The sequence below is a fragment of the Sander vitreus genome, chromosome 18 (assembly GCF_031162955.1).
Source record: "Sander vitreus isolate 19-12246 chromosome 18, sanVit1, whole genome shotgun sequence".
NCBI classification, from domain to species: domain Eukaryota; kingdom Metazoa; phylum Chordata; class Actinopteri; order Perciformes; family Percidae; genus Sander; species Sander vitreus.
The window spans coordinates 7,323,220-7,342,024 of NC_135872.1; the positions used below are offsets into that span (position 1 = coordinate 7,323,220).

Sequence of the window (18,805 nt, forward strand, 5' to 3'; positions counted from 1 at the left end):
CTACTCAGTCTTTTCTGTTTTCCCGTCTTTGCTCTGGGGCTCGGCTGTTTTCCGGAGCTGCGTCTTTTCTGAGCTGTTGTTGATCTGTTGGTCGGTGCTCGTTTTCCCGCTCGAGTTTTTGTCCAGGTAGTTGAGCATCTCACTCAGGACCGTCTGGAAGGTGCTGAGAGCTGCGCAGACCGCCGGCGTGCCGAACCCGTGAGTGATCAGACTGTCGGGGGGCAGAAACAACCATCAGAACAATGACAAACCTTTGTTTCATTCAGGTGCAAAGAGAAGAAAGAAATCAGTGGTACAGTTTGGGTTTGTAAGGAAGACTGATTTCCTCAAGTAGTGCAGATTCCTTTTTTTTCTCCTCAGTTTGTTCACCTGCAGAGAAACTTTCCTCCTTCCCTGCGTTATGGCGCTTCTAATCCTCCTAAAAGAGTGTCTTTAGTCGGGCTAACCCCTGTCAGAGCAGAGTTTCCTGTGATGTTCTAAATGCCGTTTCCTCCCTGTTTCTACAGTAATTTATGGGAAACACTCTTTTAGCAAATTCTAGGCCTGAATATTGCCAGGTTTAAATCTCGATCGATCGACAGAAAAATAACTGACAACCATTTTGATAATGGATATTTCATTAAGTCATTTTTCAAGCAAAACGTACCTGATATTCTATTGTTCTACCTTCTCAGTTATGGGGATTTGGTGCTTTTCTTTGTCTAATGTAATATTAAACTGAATATTTTTAGGTTCAGGACTGCTGATCAGACAAAAGGAGCCATTTGAAGACTTCCTCTTGGGCTTTTAGAGAATGGGATGGGCATTTTTCACTATTTTCTGACATTTTCTAGACTAAATAATGAATTGTCATACACGACGGCTTTAAATCATACAGTAGACTCCCATGTGGGTATATAAAGCGATCAACAGTCACAATCAAACATTATTTTTTTATTTATTTGATTTTCCTAAAACAAAATCTACCAAATCTACTCTTAACGCACTGCACAGCTTACCCCACAATCTAATAATGGCACTCATAGGAACCGTGGCGTTAATTAAAACTAGTAAAAATGTAAAAGCACCACAAGACTGCAGGATAACAATAGAAGATATATAAGGTAAGATACAAGATAAATGGGCATAAACTAGGTTTTAAGAATCAATTTTCCTATGTGATACTGGTTTGTCCTGTAAGATCCTCAGGCAGGTTCTTTCAGAGCTAAATGTCAGGTTACCTCTCAGCTCAGACCTTTAAAGCGTAACTTTCGCCAAAATGCAACCTAGGGTCTTTTTGTGAATGTACCCGAGTCAAACTTTTGTTTAAAAGCATATTTAGGACGGAAACGCCACTTTTAAGATTGACCGTATTCTCGTTTCCGCTCAAATGGCCTTTTGAATGGGAGTGCTAGGGGCACTGCTATGATCACATCAAAATCACTATTTTTAAAACCCTAAAAAGGCTCAACACAACATGAAACTTTGCTCGAAGTATCACCAGGGGCTCTACACGTCAACTCCAGCACGAATGCAACGTAACAGGGAGGAGAGTAAGGATGGAAAGCTCCTATAGCTTAGTTCCATATAAATGCAGTTATAATTTGTTGTTTTATCGATAGTGAAAACAATATTGACCTTGTAGTTGAAAAAGAAGCCTCATGACATTTCCTCCTATGGAGTCCGTTCATTCGCATTCGGAGATCGACTCTTTTTGACTGGCAAGATGGCGGATTGCGTAAACAACAACAGTTAAAGTGAGTTGTTCAAAACCTTTCTTTTTAGTAAACTCTGTGTACACAAACAATGCTCTCAATGCTCGAGTTCACGTGTAGAGCCCCTGGTGATACTTCGAGCAAAGTTTCATGTTGTGTTGAGCCTTTTTAGGGTTTTAAAAATAGTGATTTTGATGCGATCACAGCTGTGCCCCTAGCACTCCCATTCAAAAGGCCATTTGACAAAAAACGAGAATACTGTAAATCTTAAAAGTGACGTTTCCGTCCTAATCATGCTTTTAAACGAATGTTTGACTCGGGTATATTCACAAAAATACCCCAGGTTGCATTTTGGCGAGAGATACGCTTTAAGCTGCTGTGCAATCTGTCATAACTGTGTTTCTGCAACAGAGCTCAGTTCTTATCTTTCTGCTGGGCGCTCTACAGTACATCTCCCTTTGGAGGTTTGATAAAACTGTGTGTATTCTGCTAGGGATGACGCCATAGATGTGACATTTCTGCTAACAAGCCGCTCCTCCTCTGTCATTTGTGCCAATAAAACAAACTGCACAGCTGCATCTTTCGAAAATGGCAAAGTGGTCTGAGCCAAAAAGGAGAGCAGCCGGGCTCTGCAAGAAATCTGTCTACACTCAGTCGTTTCAGTTGTTCAGAGTGACTCTAGATTGGAAACGCCTAAAGAAATGTCCAGTACATTATTGTGTAAAGACCGTGTGTGTGTGTGTGTGTGTGTGTGTTACCTGAAGTGTGTGAGGTGTCTCTGGATGTCCAGGTCCAGGATGGGGGTTGGTCTGGAGGAGCCCAGAGGAGAGCGGTCTTGGCTCAATAAGTCCTGGAACTCCTTACAGATTTGCCTAATGGACAGAAGGAGGGAGGGAATGAGAGTTTACCATCTGTCCCCAACACAACCGTTGCAATTTGTGTCTTTTTTTTGCACCCATCCTCATCATTTTGGATCAACCCACACATGAATTCCTCCGAAGAAACAATTGAAGGCAAGTCATAGTTGGTTTTCAACATTGGTCCAGGCTTTCTTTTTTGGGTTTTATTCAGTGTTGTTAACCATTGTATGGATCATGGAAAAATCTAACTTAGCATTACCTGGAAAAGAGTGGTAGCAAGCCTGATCACCTAAAATTGTGATTACAATATCTTAAAATTCAAATACAGTAGATGCTTTATGCATGAAAGGTGTGCATGTTGTTAAAAGTGGGAGGTTGTCCTTTTTCCCCTACTGTGCATGAAGTTTACATTCTCATATAATGCTCTTTCCTTAAACGTCTGTTTTTTTCTGTTGTCTGACTCTCACAAAGCCAATAAAACCAATCGTTTTCTTGTTTTTGAACACCTTGGTCCAAGCACTTTCCCTCAAGATAGATGGTTAATAGTAGGGTGATGAACTTAAGACTGTAAAGTGGCTGTAAATGGTAGAATAAAGTTTTAAGTGAAAGCAAAATCTGAGGAGAAATGTTTTTTAAAATGATCAATTTTCTCGATCCTGTTTTAACTCCAGAATCAATCGTGATTTTCAACTAAACTTATAGACTTGTAGACAAACGCTGACTTAAATCTATACCTTTTGACCGTTTTTAAAGTTATGAAAACCTTGACATCTGGAGAATTTCAGAAGAAAACCTCCTGTATCTTGCCGAGAAGTTACAAAAACAATTCAAGCTCTAAACGGTTCCAGTGTGTCTTTGCTAGTGTGTGTGAATGTGTGTTTGTTTGTATTCTCACTTCGTAGCTAGGACCATTTTCTTGCGTGCGCTGGTTTCTTTCGGCTCACTGTGCTGCCTCGCCAAATGTTCCCCCACTGCCTTACTGGGAAACTCTGTCTCGCAGGTGTAGCCAAAGTCCCTCGCCAGGTGGAGCGCCTCACCTGAGCACGAAAAAAACAGGAAAAAGACTGATATAGCAAGTGCTAAATGGATCAAATATGAAAACTGGAATATATCTGAAGGTACAACTCAAGTTTTTTGGAAGGTGTTTTGGACAAAAGTCCCTTACCTTCCACCAGGGAGGTGAGCAGTGTGACGTTGGCAGCTTTCCTCCGTCCTGCCGGCAGGTTGAGGCCTAGACGATCTAATTTCTCACGAAGACACCGGCCTCCGTTCTTAGACTTCGCTCTGTGAAAACAGAAAATATATACATATGTTTTTTTTTTTTTTACATCACACATTCCTCATCATCATACTGTCATTGTTTAACACCCAAAAAGAAAGAGAGAATATCTGGATCACATATCATCATTAATCATTTTGAACCAAAATACAAATAAAATCCTCTGGCCTCCTTATTCTACAAATCAATGTGTGTTTAATTAAGTCTTGAAGGTAAGGATGGAAGAATATAGATTTGCTTTGATTTGACAAAGGCATGAAATTAAGCATAATATCAAAGAGTATAAAATTAAAACATGTCAACTCGTTACATATTAAAATATGCTTTCTTTACACATAGATATGGTTGCATGTCCCCTTGAGTTTCCTCTGTCATTGTTTGAGCATTTGTCTCTTTCTATACCCAAAGACGTTCTATTTTGGAAAACAGAGGAGCAATGGTCCCTGTCATTACTTCATCTTTTTATGTCAACATTTTAAAACCATATGTCCTTACTTCCTATCTTATAAAACTCCCAAAAGATCTATTTGGGATATTTGAATGGAAATGACTGTTGTCCAAACTGGAGGCACAGTTTCACTTAAGATAAACTTCTCAACATTGATTTTGGTTCTGATACACACATGTGAAAACACAATTCATGTTCTCATCTGTTAGAATTAAGCTGTGTTGTTGGTGTGATTTATTCTACTCCAGATGATGATCAACACCTCTATTTGCACATTTTTTTTTCTTCTACTTTGTTGATGCCTCATCTTGTAGGTCCCCCTCCCTTCCCTTTCTCTCCGCCTCATCAATAATACAGTGCTGGCAACTCTTGCTTTCCTCTAGTTCCTCTGATCCTGGCATGCTTTGGCCTGGTCTCGCCTCCCTCTGGCTCCCTGGGCATGGCGGCGCGTGCAGCCCCGGCCTTCGTTCGCCTACAATAGTCTTTGTGGGCGCTACTGTATATCCTCTGTTTCATCTGAGGTTCACAAAGACTCAGGCAGCGCTCTCCAATGTTCACCAGCCAGATTTACACTTTTAAAAAAACAGGGTTTTCACTTTTAAAATCTCTCTCTCTCTCTCTCTCTCTCTCTCTCTCTCTCTCTCTCTTCTATATTATTTTGTTACAGGATATACAGGGGGTGGACAAAATAACAGAAACATTTTGATAATCTAATACAATCCAAAGTAACGGTCCTGCAGTGAATCCACATTTGTCCAGTGACTTTGTCTACAAGTTGTTGATTTATAGGGCTAGATTCTGTGTTGTTGGATTGTTCTTCCACCCTTTCACTACTTCACCGCTACACTTGTATTCTTGTATAACCCTGCTGCTGCAAGATGGACTCAATATTTTTGAAGTGTTCCGTCCTACATGGCCAGTGATCAGTGGATTTATTAGGAGACACTTTAGGTTTAAATAGTCACCATAAAATTGTTCCTCATTTACGATGTCAGCAGTACTCTTTAATCACAGTATTTACGTTTAGATCCATGAAAGAAGCTGCGATGAACCCTTGTTCTGCATCGGTGTACGGTCAGATTTCTGTGTGTGTGTGTGTACTGACCTGCGCAGTATGCCACCCAGTAGGGAGGCGTTGAGGCACTCTGGTGGGGACAGTCTTCTTTTCACCTCGGCGATGGTGACTTTGTACTTGGAGGTGGAGCTGAGAAGCGACAGTCGGCCAGGTACCGAGCAGAACAGATCTGTAGGATTCACCACACATGTCCCCCCTGCACGCACGCACGCACACACACACACACACACACACACACACACACACACACACACACACACACACACACACACACACACACAACACGACATGTTACAACAAGGCTCAGCATGGACGAACAGCAGTACCCAAGGACAGTTAAAGGAATAGTTGGCCAATAAATATAAATTGTTGTTGTGTGCTCACCCATTAGTTGAAACAAGGTTGTCTCATTGTATTTTATCAAACTTGATCATTTTATTTTAACTCCCTTCAATTTGTCACACACAGTCCACATTTCTGTCTACATAAATTAAAGATGCTGCCTATTTTGATCTTCTTCGATGTCCTGTCGAACCACGTATCTCCAAAAATGTCACCTTTTCTTGAAATATGAAAAACAGCCTTGTTTTTATTTCCCCCAATGGATTATTCATCTCAAGAAGTCCACAAGTGTTTCATGGCACCGTAAATAAGCTGTGCAAAATAACTGCCTGTATATCTTTTGAACATACAAAGAAGTGAATCCATAACTTGCAAAAGTATTTCCCTAATGATGCAGTGTCAAACATGAAGCTGAAATAATGCAGCACAACAGTGGAACCATTAAAAACAAAGAACTGTGGAGCTGTCCAGCAGATTTCAAACCAATTGCTACTTTAGGTAAACACTTTTTTTTAATTAATTAGTGGCAAATTGAACTTTGTACCGTTTGTACTTCTGTGTACTAATGCAATGTCTAATGATAGGTCAAAACACCATTTAACAGGAATGCTGACCCACCTATTGGTGATCTGTACATTGATAATTGTTTTTAACAACACAGATTATAAAACAAAAACCTTTGTGCTATTTTGGGAAAGCCCCTATGTTGACACAAGCTTGAATGTCTCAGGGAAATTGTGCAGGCAGTTTTGTTTATTATAAGTAGTTTAGTTGCATTATGCCAATACCACCTCTGCAATTTTCAGTAATACTGATTTAAAAGTATATTAAAATAAAAAACAACTTGCAAACAACTAAGATCCAGCTCCTCTGGATGTTCAGTTCCATTGGTTTGCATTTAAACATGCACACGCCCAACTTCTGTCAGTGCACTGACTGACTGCCTCCGCTTGTTTATACAATATACAGCCATGACCTGAGGATTTATGGTTAAACATGTATTTCCACATTTGAGTAGATGCTGATCAGTGAAGTGTCAACAAAACGAGGAGGATCTTCTTAAATTCTGTAGAAATTAAATGAATTATAACAATGATAATGATGGATTTTAGGCCATCCAAGAGCTGGACAAGAGGCAGACGCATGTTGTGTGAAAACACGGTGCAAAGCCAAAGGCGCTGAAAATTATTCTGGGGCTTCCTTTAATTTGAGGGATATCTCATTTTGTAATGAATTCTGCAAGTAATGAGAGGATGCTGCATTCTTTACAAGAGCTGCAAGAGACTTTTTCCTTATTTTTAGTGTAGGTGCTTTCAGGTATGTGCTGAATGTATCCAATACAAATCAATTTAGACCTTGAACTCCCCCTTGACTAATAGAAAATACATGTACATTTTTGTCCGAAAGAAAACATATTCATAAAGGTATAAATGTATCCTCAACCCTGAGAAGGGTGGCTTTAGCTGTGTACAAACTTTGCAAGAGGTCTTCCTGGTTCTTATTTGTAATATTTACACGTATCAGGACATACAAGTTATTAAAAAAAAAACATATCTGAGCAAACAGGAAGTCTCTTCGCTCGGTACAATAATGTAAAGTGTCAGTGCAGCCAGTGTGCAGTATGTACTATTCACAGTGAATAAAAATAGCCTGCACAGGAAAAAAGCTCACCACTTCAGCTTTTCCACTTTCATTATAACATGAAAATTATTTATCAAATGTGATATATTTATATTTACTACCTTTCTTTTGTCACATGCAGTATGCTAATCCACATTTCTGTTTACACTGCCTCAAATACTTGCCTCCAAACCTTAACACAAATTAAGGATGCAGCCTATTTTCATCTTTACACATCAAAACCATGCATCTCCAAAATGTCACCTTCTTATGAGCTAAGAAAAAACAGCTGTTTCCAGCATTGTGACAATACATTGTTTTCAGATAATCCAATGGATTTTTAAATGGCGTACGTATTTTAAGCCCATTAAAGAAAACATAATCCTTTAGTTTATCTGAACAATTTAGCAAAAAATGAAAATGCATGTTTTTCACTGGAAGTCTGCCTGGTTCACAGCCTTTATCATCCTTGTACACTCTTCACAGTAGAGCTGTAAACGATTGGTTCAAATATGATTTTAATCTAAACTTAAACCAGGAAAGGTTGTGATAGTAAATGCACACTCAGTCCATAAAAACAGATAGGCTAAGTATATTCAATCACCACTGGTGAGATCAATGTGTTTTGCTCAGCACTCCATCAGACTCCTCTTCACTAGTTAAATATAATTTTTTTCACTATGTACATATATTTATATTTCTGTTCCAGCTCAATATTTGTCTGTATGTAAGACAAGTCTGCTGTAATCTACAACAAACCCTTCCTTTAATCACTTTCCACCGATCACCAAGTTGATTTCACTGTGTACTTGAGGCTCCTGAGTGTGTGAATAAATGATTGTGGTTGTGATAGGGAATGCTCTTTCACATTATTAATTGCATCTGAATCAGTGTTGCTGGATCCTCCTGGAATATATCGACTGCTCTGAGTAGGCCTATTATTATTAAACTTTCACTTGAACTAACGTCCCAAGCAGCTGAAACGCAAGGTCTTACTATATATTACTTATTATATATTACTATATTCTATTATTCATCTGCCTCATTATCAAATCTAACAGTAGGGTGTGTCGCTTTGTTATTAGGCCATGCTGGATATAATGGAATGAAGAAAAGGATGACGTTTAGGCCGAATAGACTGCTTCAGGCAGGGATTTGCTGCACACGCCAATCTTTTCGGCGCAATGGGGACAATTTGGCCACCGACTAAGCCCTATATGTGAGTAACTGTAACCCATGTTTTAGCTCTAAGAATCTATTATTCACAATCAGCAGAAATGTCCTAGTTTCATATCATTTCTCTGGCTGCAGGAAGGCACTTAGACCTGCAGCTTCAAAAACATGTCATCCAGGTTCAGCACCCCTGTGGACAGCAGCTTCCACCTTTCATTTCAGCACCTGGACAGCGACTCGCGCCCACAGCACAACTGTGACATCATCATGGTGTGGTAACAAAAGCCTGTTGTACTCCAGCAGGCAGCACTTTGTACCAGGCAGTGTGGGACTTGTATTTCACTCAGGCTGTCAAAAATGGACGATTGTAGGTCGAGGGAGTCGATTGATATTATTGGTTAAGCTTGAACTCGTGTGTGTGTGTGTGTGTGTGTGTGTGTGTGTGGTGTGCGTGTGCGCGTGCGCGTGTGGTATGCGCGTGTGAAGTCCGGCTAGTCTGTGTATATGTGACACAAACCCGGCAGACCTGTCTGTCAGACTCAAGCGCTCTGACAGGGGCGCGCGTCTCTGAAAGCCGCGGGTTCACATCATATTAATTCCCCTAAAAATGTTTTGATTCAAAGTAGTTTGTATTTTATGTTGCCAAGGGCAATCGAAAAGAGCTATTGCCGGTAGTGCAGTCAGTGGAGCGCGCGGGCCCAGAGGCGATAACGGTATTTAAGCAACGGAGAGTAGCCTCGGGCTGCGGCGCGAGCGGCGGGCGGGATCACACGCGGAATCAAACGCCTTTTACGAGTTTGCCACGAAAATTAAAGAAAAAGAGACACGGGCCAAATGTCATTCTCCTCATATTTTAACAACAATGTTTATAGCTCCAAAGTAAGCCAGCCAATGTCTTGACAGAAAAGAGAGGCGCGTGCACGGGCTATGGTGGCGGGAGCGCGCGCCTGACAGATCAGCTTGATCTGTGAGGCTGCTGTTAGAGCTGAACGGGGAAAGGGATAGCAGGGTGATTAAAAACACAGACGACTCCTCCTAAGTAGGATCCGCGTTTCTTGAGTGATTTTCTTTTGAAAAAAAGGTTATGTGAATATTCATGCCGCCAAAGCCGCAGTCAGAAAGAACAACATTAATATGATCTCGGCTGAATCCGGGGCCCCGCTCGGCATTAGCATATCAAAGCGTCCGCCCCAGGCGAGAGAAGCTATCGATACGGGAGCGGGAGGTAAAGCAAAGATTATTGGTTGTGATGGTTGCAGCGGCTGATCTCAGGGCCAAATACGGCGCACCATTAACCGAAAGTGATAGCGAAGGGATTCCCGCGTCAATCCGAGAGAAAAGCCCCAACACCTAGGCAGAGCTGATGAAAAATTAAACCCTAGACAGAGCCTGAAAACTATAGCCTAGTCCAGACTAAAAAACTAAAAAACAAACAGGCGTTGATGAACCTAAAGGTTGTTAAAACCCAGACCCTGACACCATGAGTCAACCTGAGCCGCCTCTACGACTCAGCATGTAAAGGCTATGGATTCATTCTCCTCGTCTATGATTACAACAGAAACATATGAGAAACAACAATTACTGCACTCCAGAAACCTAATTATCCCTGTGATATGGTTTACATTACAGCCCACAGATAAATACACAAGAGAAAAAAAAATTGAAATTGAATTTGCCCAGAAGCAATCAAATGTGGTTGAGCAGCCAAATGAAAATGATATCCTGGATTGCCCCCTTTAGTTTCATATAATTCTCTAGGCTTACATGAACGATAGTTTCTGTTACCACATTGAACTGAATTGGATTTATTAATTTACAATAGTCAGAATACACCTATAATTACATTTGTAGACGTTTAGTTTCTTAAATTAAGCCTCACATTCGTTTAAAGTCCTATTTAAAGTCTGCACAATTGTGGTTTATAGACTACTAAAAAAGTTGTAGCATAAATAAGGGGCTATTCCTTGAGTATCTTTGTTTTGCTATGTAATTATTACAGGTGAGAGATAAGATCATAATAGCAATGTTTGGGGATTGTGATGAATTCATGATCTTAAAAACAGCATGAATATTACATTACATCAATTGTTTATTTAATCTAAATAAAAGTCTAAAATAGCCTACAGGTTTGACTTCAAACATGACGTGCCTGTTGTACTATTGTGTGTAGGCTATAATATGTCAAATATAGGCTACATCTGAGGGTGAGCCTCGTAAAGTCAAATCAGTGCCATATTAATGACTTTGTTGACATTTTAATTTCCTGGGAGAAAAAAAACCTCAAAGACGATGTTTAAAGTGACTGGGAACTCCCCCCCCTCCCCCGTAGGTGTTGAGTGACAGTCCATTTCATACTGGAAATGGGAAGCACAGTGTCTGCGCGTGTACAGTGTGTTAGTGTTTAAATAGGCGAGGAAACGGGGCCGTTCCTGCTGTAACATGTTGACAGCAGACAAGAGACGAGTGCTCCGCCTGTTTGTCTGTCTGTCTGCTCGCTGTCGTGTCGAGCTGTGAGTGTTCACGGCCTCCGGTACAACAATAGAGAGAATAAACGGGGCCTTACCTCTCCGGATGACGCCCCCTTGGCCGTTCAGCACGAGCCCACACTGCGCTTCCACGGAGCCCTGCGGAGAGACTCACTCATTAGGACGAGAAGGCAGAGGACATCACTTCACCCAGATTTTATTATTTATTTATTTTTTTATACTGCTGGAGCATAGTTCACTGTCAGGCTACAGGAACACCTGAAATTAATGACTTTCGTTTTTCTTGGGAGCTGTTATGCTTGTATGGACATCCATTTACCATGAGATAGATAGATAGATAGATAGATAGATAGATAGATAGATAGATAGATAGATAGATAAATAATCTTTCAGAGGAGAATGTTCTCTGAAAAAATCTTAGAAAAATGAAACTGAGGCCATACAATTAATGCAATATCATAATAAAGCTGTACATTTCAACATACATGTAATGATAGTAGCAGCACTGTTGATAGAGATCCCCATACAAGGGGTTACTAAATGTTCCTTAAGGCAACACAGTCCTATATGTGGTAATATGTCCTGTAAATCCCATAGACCAGTGGTTCTTCATTTGGCTTGCATCCAATTAAAACACTGACCTGTTGTAATGTGTTTTAATACAGTAGGCTGTTGAATCATTTTTAGAATGTAGGAATTTAAGGTATTAAATATGTCGCAAAAAACCTTAGACTATAAAAAGTTTTACAAAAAAAAACAAAAAACATTTCTGCATCAGAATACTTTAAAAAGAAATATTTTCTACACCATTTATCTTATGCCTCCTCAAATGTATCTTACGACTCCTTTGGTTGGTCTCGACCCACATGTTGGGAACCACTGCATATAGATCATGGTATCGTAAAGTTTGGCAATCAGAGCTTACACATGTCACCTTATAGCTTCTAAACATAGGCCCTGTTGCACGCCATTTGAACTATATTCTACTGCTCGAACACTTTTTGTTAGAAAGTGTAGGCTACGTCACTTAGCAGACTTTGAGTAAAATTGAGGGCACAGTAAAACAAAGGATGCAGCTCACGGCTCACCCAGAAACGAGCTTAATTTGAAAGACTTCGGGCTATAAGCGAGGACAGCACAACTCGTCCAGGCTGAGAGAAAAGAGCACATGTGTTTGTTGCAGTCACCAACCTGTTGGAGATCACTCTGTAGCATACACACAACAAGCAGCCTATATGTAGGCTATGGAAACCTTTTTACCGCCGCCATTTTGGTCCAGTTCAGACTCGCGTGCTATCAACAATGTCATCAAGAAAGGAGAACACGCGCTTTTATTCAAAAAACACTTAATCCCCCGTGTGAGCCTCGAGGCCTGGCCCACGCAGAACCTGATTAAAATAAACTGGGAGAAAAGGAGCTGGTTGTAGTTCTTTCTTAACCAGCTCCTGCTCTGTTTCTTTTCTTCTTATTCCGAAGCTAAAGTGATTATAAAATCAATATACAAAACGCAGAGGTCTTGCATGAATTAGCTTAGTGACGGGAGAAAGGTGTGGCAGCTGCTTTTGTTCAGCATGAAAATCTCTTTAACGCGCTCAAAGATGCGACCGGGCTGCACGAGACCATAGGCGCATCTGTTCCGTTCATACATCCGCCTCGCGCAAGCTCAGGTTCACGAGCCGTTTCTTTCTTTTTCTCAATAAAGGGGTCAAACCTGTGCTCTTTTCAAGTGCCAGCGGCTTAAGATAAATATAGTATTTGCTATAACAATCAACTGCGAGCCCATAGGTTTGAAATTAAAATGAAATAAAGGCAACGTAGGCTACTTGCACTATTCATTTTAGACTACTGTAATTTAACAACAAATGTTACGTAGAATAAATGCCATATTAATACGGGATTCAAATTATTAAATTCCATGTAGGCTATAAATCGTCTAAAAGTAATCCATGATGAAAGATCAATAAAAATAATAATCATGCATGAACAATTATAATTATCTAAATGTGCTGCAATATTAAGTGACAATTCACAGTAGGCTATTTCTTTTTCCATTTAAAACGCATCATCGTCCGGTTACACTGCCACACCCTTTAAATAAAGTAAAATAAATTAATTTAAAGAAAACTGAATTATTGTTATGAAATATGCCTATAATAAATATATTACTGATTATTTATCGTCATTAAAATGAAGCGGTTATTATTACTGATGCTATTTAATCATAGTGTAAACATAGCGTAGCGTAGTAAAAATGTCGATAAAAGCGACTCGATCGAGCTGGACTTGAGTGGAGTTGGTAAATAGTTAACGTGACTGAAATGATGTGCCGCGGTGTTAAATTGTGTTTAACTAAGAGAGACGCGTTTTAAGCAGCTCAGATGTCGCTGCATAAGTAACAAAGTTGATTGACGTTAAGTCGGTAATTGGATAAACTACGGTGCTTTATGGTGCTCGAGCTGGGCATTGTGCCCTGAACCCCCGATCCGTTAATCCGCCCTTTACCGGAGAATAGAGCAACCAGCGGCTTTTCTTTGCCTCAACAGACAGCCGGACACACACACACACACACACACACACACACACACACACACACACACACACACACACACACACACACACACACACACACACACACGAACCGTGCGAATCCGTTTTCATCTCGACCATTTCTTTACATCGAAAAGAATTATGTAAAATATGGGTCTCGTATGTTTCTGGAAAAATAAAGGGCGGATTTCACAATAGGATTGTATAGACTGCCAGTCAATTAACCTTTAGAAACAGGCCTTCCTTTCAGAGGCACTGCGCCGGGTGGACTTGACATTTAGGCTACTTAGCCTGTTGTACAGTCACGTTTGGTTTGGCAACAAAATTATCTCAAGATGAAATCCAATATTATTTACTCCAAAGTAGGACAGAGTCACTGGCGGGGCATAACCTACAGGCCAAATGTTATACAGCCTTGTCAGTGTCATAGACAACAGACAGATGAAGCAGACAGGCAGACAGACAGACATCTGGCGCTGTCTTTCTGTTCAATATTTTTGGAATTGCTGTGTTGCTGGTACAATAGGGGGAGGAGGGGGGTTCAATAGTAGGCCAGTAGGGCAGGGATACTGGACCTTGTGGCAGCCATCAGACTCTGTATAGTAGCCTAGCATACTATTATCATATTATGGAACAGTGTTAATAAATTAGAAAGGAGAAGCCGAAGGAAGGAGAAATAAAGGGGTTACAGTAAGGTGGCAGGAGACTGTGAATTAGCGGGGAAAGAGTGATGGAGGCCTCCGGTACCTGCAGGTCGTCTGATCCTGACGAAGGGAGACCAAGGCCGCCGCCGGGCAGCAGCCTCTGGTCCGGGTGGTGCATACCGACGCCGTAGGCCTGGGAGCCGTGTGACGTCATCAGCGACAGGTCATGGCGCCGGTAAGCGTCGAGGCAGCCCAGCTCGCGCCGCTGCTGCTCGTCCAGGCACGAGGACTTGAGGGCCGAGCGCGCATTGTGCAGGTTGATGAAGTCGGCGGGCTCTCCGTGGTGGATCTGCTGGTAGTACTGGCCCGAGTGCAGCGAGTTGAGCCCGTAGGCCTCCGGGGCCACGGCCGGGTGGGAGTGCTGGAACTCGTAGTGGAAGGACTGGTGGTGGAGGGGCGTGTACTGGTGGTTGGCCGAGAAATAGGGCGAAGCGAACTCCGTCCCTGCCGGCGCCGGGTAGGTGAGCGGGGATGAAGAGGAGTAGGCGACCGAGGAGTTGGCCACGGACTCCAGGCACCCGAGCTGCATGAGCCGATAGCTGTTTGATCCGTCGTGACGTATCTACAAGATAATAAAGAGACGGGGAGATATATGAGCCGTGTCATTTAGCATCAGCCGGTGTCTCCTCTCTCTGCCTCCCAAACACACTCAAAAACACAACTCAAACACTCAAAGCGTTTTTTTTTTTTCTTCTTCCACTTTAAACCACCTGAAGGAGATGTCATTTCCACACGCCCGGGAGGGGAACGAACGCACGGCAACAGGAGCCATCGGTATTTTCTCCCCTCCCTTTGGCATGCCTGTCACTCTCCTTGCTACGTTTTAAAAGCCGTGCTGTTATATATTATTATTATTCCCGAGCTGTTGGCAAATTTACTGTCCCGGCTCTCTCGCTCATTGTGGATGAGAGGTAAGTAGAGTGAGACACAGCGCAGTGTTCCGCCCTAACATGTTCTAATCACACTGTTACCGGCTCACACACGAGCCTCATTTGCTTCCACACACTAATAAAAAGCCCCGTTTTTACCGGCAGCTGCAGTGAGATGCACGACTCATTTCTCCCTCCATACATAGCCTATTATTATTATTATTATTATTATTATTATTATTATTATTATTATTATTATTATTATTATTATTATTATTATTTTTATCCATGCAATACAGTAGGCTATATTCCAGTTAGACTCTTCTTGAGTCTCTATGCTGTCTCGAAATGCCTCCGTAACTCAGTTTAAACCATTTTATTCTACTACCAGCCTTCTATTATTTCATAAATTAGAGGATGTTAAGTAAATACAGTAGCCTACCTCTGCGTCGTGGACAAGTCCGGGGAAGGTCGCTGACATTGTGCTTTCTCCAAAGTAACCCGTGTTTTTTTTTTTCTCCTCCGCTCTCTGGCCAGATCGGATAATAATAAAAATGCGTTAAAATCCTCAAAAAGCGAGAGAAATGGAAAAGTCCCCCCTCGCGCGCTCTCGGTAACGGCAGAAAGCTGGCGGAACGCGAGCGTCTCCCCTCTGCACGGACGGGGCTGGCTCACGGATTTTGTACTTGCAGGGTATTTCTCGGCTGATGTCGTAGGTCCCTTGGTAATATAGAAGTTTTGAAAATTAAGCATCAGCACTGAGGAATGGGAGGACAATAGACGGAGCGGAGCATCCCAGGAGACAAGGAATAAATATTGTATCTTCGCCTTAATAAGGAACCAAGTGCTTCTTTCAACGTTTTCTACGCTTTTTGTGGACATTTTACCTTTTGAGCCGTTTTTATTTTCACAAGGTCTTCTGCTCGGTTTCGTCGTGTTATTATTGTTTAGTTTTTTTTTATTCACATCGTCTAAATCGTTTTTACAAAAAAAAGTGCGGATTTTCAACGGAAATGTAAGTGTGCTTTGAAATATTATGAGGCTAATTTCGACAATTTTCAACGGAATAAGAGGGGATTTTCGTCTGTTTCTAGAACAAGCTTGTGATTAATTTAGTTGGCTTCGATGAGGAATTTCATTTGGAAACGGGATGTTTTCGATGCTTTCTGCATGCCTCAGATTTATTTTCATTACTACTGTTTTTAGGCATTTTTAATACTGTGGTTTATACGGATTTCATAATGAAACATTCCCATATGTAGCCACATTTGAATAGAGGTTCATTCGATGTACCCACAATGGAATTAATATTATATAAATACCTTTTCCTTTAGTGAGTTCATGAATTTAAATAGCTTTGATTAAAACGCTTCAGTTAGTTAATAGTAATTATTATGACTTAAATTGTTTGTTTTTATGTGCAAATGTGCTAAATTAATTCAACAATGCTGCTCATTTTTTCTTTTATTTTTAGACATGCATGGAAAACAGCTTTTGATTATTTATTTTTTCTTTTTATGGGGGGGTTACTATGAGTGTTGCCTTTGTGAAGAACCGACAGAAGCACGAGACCCTTTTCTATTTTCAAATCCGAATTTTTGTGTGTGTGTGTGTGTGTGTGTGTGTGTGACCAGAGGCGCGTGCGTGGGTGAATGGAAGAATGGACGATGGCGAGTTTTGCTTGTATTATTAATTTTATTATTATAGCTAACATTAGATAATATAAATATATTTGGACTGGAAGATCAGAACTAGGAATATTTTTTTCGGTCAGTCGGTCAGCCTCGTGACCCATCTCTCTCTCCCTCTCTCTCTCTCTCTCTCTCTCTCTCTCTCTCTCTCTCTCTCTCTCTCTCTCTCTCTCTCTTTTTCTGTCTTTCTCCTCGTGCTGTAACTCACCTGAGCGCGCGCCCTCGGGGTGGTCCTGCCCAGCTGAACGGAGCCGTTGTGTTGTTGAGGAAGACGATAGGTGTTTTTTTTTTTTTGTTTTGTTTAATATTTATTTGAAAGCCTGAAGGCTTTATGAGAAATTAAATAATACAATCAGGTGAAACACCTTCCATCCAGCCAGGTTTAATTCTTTTGTTGACGTTTTATAGGCTAATAACAAAGCATGGAATAGTAACAGGTGTACAGAGCCACACAGTGAGTGTCTAGTCTATGTAATCAGAATGAATATACAGCACACTGCTGCCTTGCCCTTAGGCCACCCGGGAAGCAACAGAGGTTGACAAAACGTAAAAGGAGAAGCCCAAAGCTTGTGGCCACAGCCTGGAGAGGAGCAAAGGGAAATGAAGGAGATGGGAGGAGAGGAGAGGAGAGGAAGCTGAAGGAGGAGTGAGGAGAGTCTGTCACATTTCCTGCCATTCAAAACAAACCAGCCAACAGAGAGAGACAGCCAGAGCAGAGATAAAGCCCTAATCAGTCTTGTTTTGGATGTTGTTTTTTCCACCTGCTCAGCTGTAACTGTAACCAAAGCGACTCCCTGATATTATTAAAGTGCAGACTGTGACCGTGCTGACGCCGGGACGCCGGAATTGACTCTGCACTTTAATTAAGCAACTATTTCCCCTCCCATCTGTTACTGCATGCGTCTCTCTCTGTCCTAATCGGTTACAACAATAATAATAACGATGATGACAATAATAGCCAATAAAAACAATAATAATGACACACTTGTAAATAACCCTTTTAGATGTTTTTTTTTTTTTTTTTAAATATAGACTATTTTGAAAAGGTACACATTTTTGCTCTTTTAATAATTCTTATTGATTTTTCCTCATTTCTCCAACTGGAAATACATTTTCCACTTCATCACTGATCACATGGCTAAAAAAAAAACATTTTCAAAAGCCCCCAAACAAGCTTAAATATTCTACAAGAGCTTCCTGTTTCTTCTTGATCAAGACTATTTAGCCTATAGTATAGCAGTCACAACAGGAAAAAAAAATAAAAAATCTTATAACAAACAAACGGAGACCCGGGCGGTGAAAGGGTCGCCTTAAATAGCCTCCTTTAAAAAGTTCTCAAGGCCTTTTATATTTTAATTAACCATTAACGATTGTTTTGCCTCGGGGCTCGACGTGAAACCTCTGCACGACGAGACCGGTGAAGGCCGGTTGTCGCACGCCAGGTATTTAAAAACGAAAGAGAGAGGGTGAAAGGGGGAGAAAAGGAGGAGGATGAATGAAAAGGCCACCGGGCAAAGAGAGATGGGGAGCAAGAGAGAGCTTAGGTGTCAATTAAGATACCTTAAGTGATTCTAAATGTGACCATATGATCAGGCTTTTGTGATATTTGTCTTTTTTGGGACAAACATTTCAAGAAAAACTAACCCAACATGTTTTGAGGGCAGAAACTCAAGCTGAAATGACACCAGGATGGGTGCATGGGTTTGATTTGATTATGGGCAGGAAATCATGCTGACATATGGCCTTCAGTCGAAATAGTAGCAGCTTAACCTGTTTCCTCTCACATCATCATCATCATCATCATCATCATCATCATCATCATCATCATCATCATCATCATCAAGATTGGATCAAAAGACTGACATTTACCTGAGATAGTTCTGCAGGTTTGAGAGAGAGAGAGCCAGACTCAAACAAGCATGCATCAAAACGTGAAACCTGGCAGTCTATTCAAAACTACTTTAAAGCCATTCAAGTGATAGTCCTACAACAATAGGCTAATTTACAGGGGGGGGTT

The 18,805-nt window shown here is 41.1% G+C and overlaps 1 protein-coding gene across 1 annotated transcript; it reads right to left on the bottom strand.

Moving 5' to 3' along the window:
* On the bottom strand, positions 1–15,578 carry tfap2d (transcription factor AP-2 delta (activating enhancer binding protein 2 delta)). The gene is made up of 8 exons (XM_078275214.1): positions 15,540–15,578; positions 14,272–14,790; positions 11,055–11,115; positions 5,387–5,552; positions 3,720–3,838; positions 3,450–3,591; positions 2,453–2,566; positions 1–211 (listed from the first exon to the last, which is right to left on the bottom strand). The coding sequence occupies exons 1-8, from the start codon at positions 15,576–15,578 to the stop codon at positions 1–3; spliced, it is 1,371 nt and encodes a 456-aa protein (XP_078131340.1).
* Between the last annotated feature and the right edge of the window lie 3,227 nt (positions 15,579–18,805).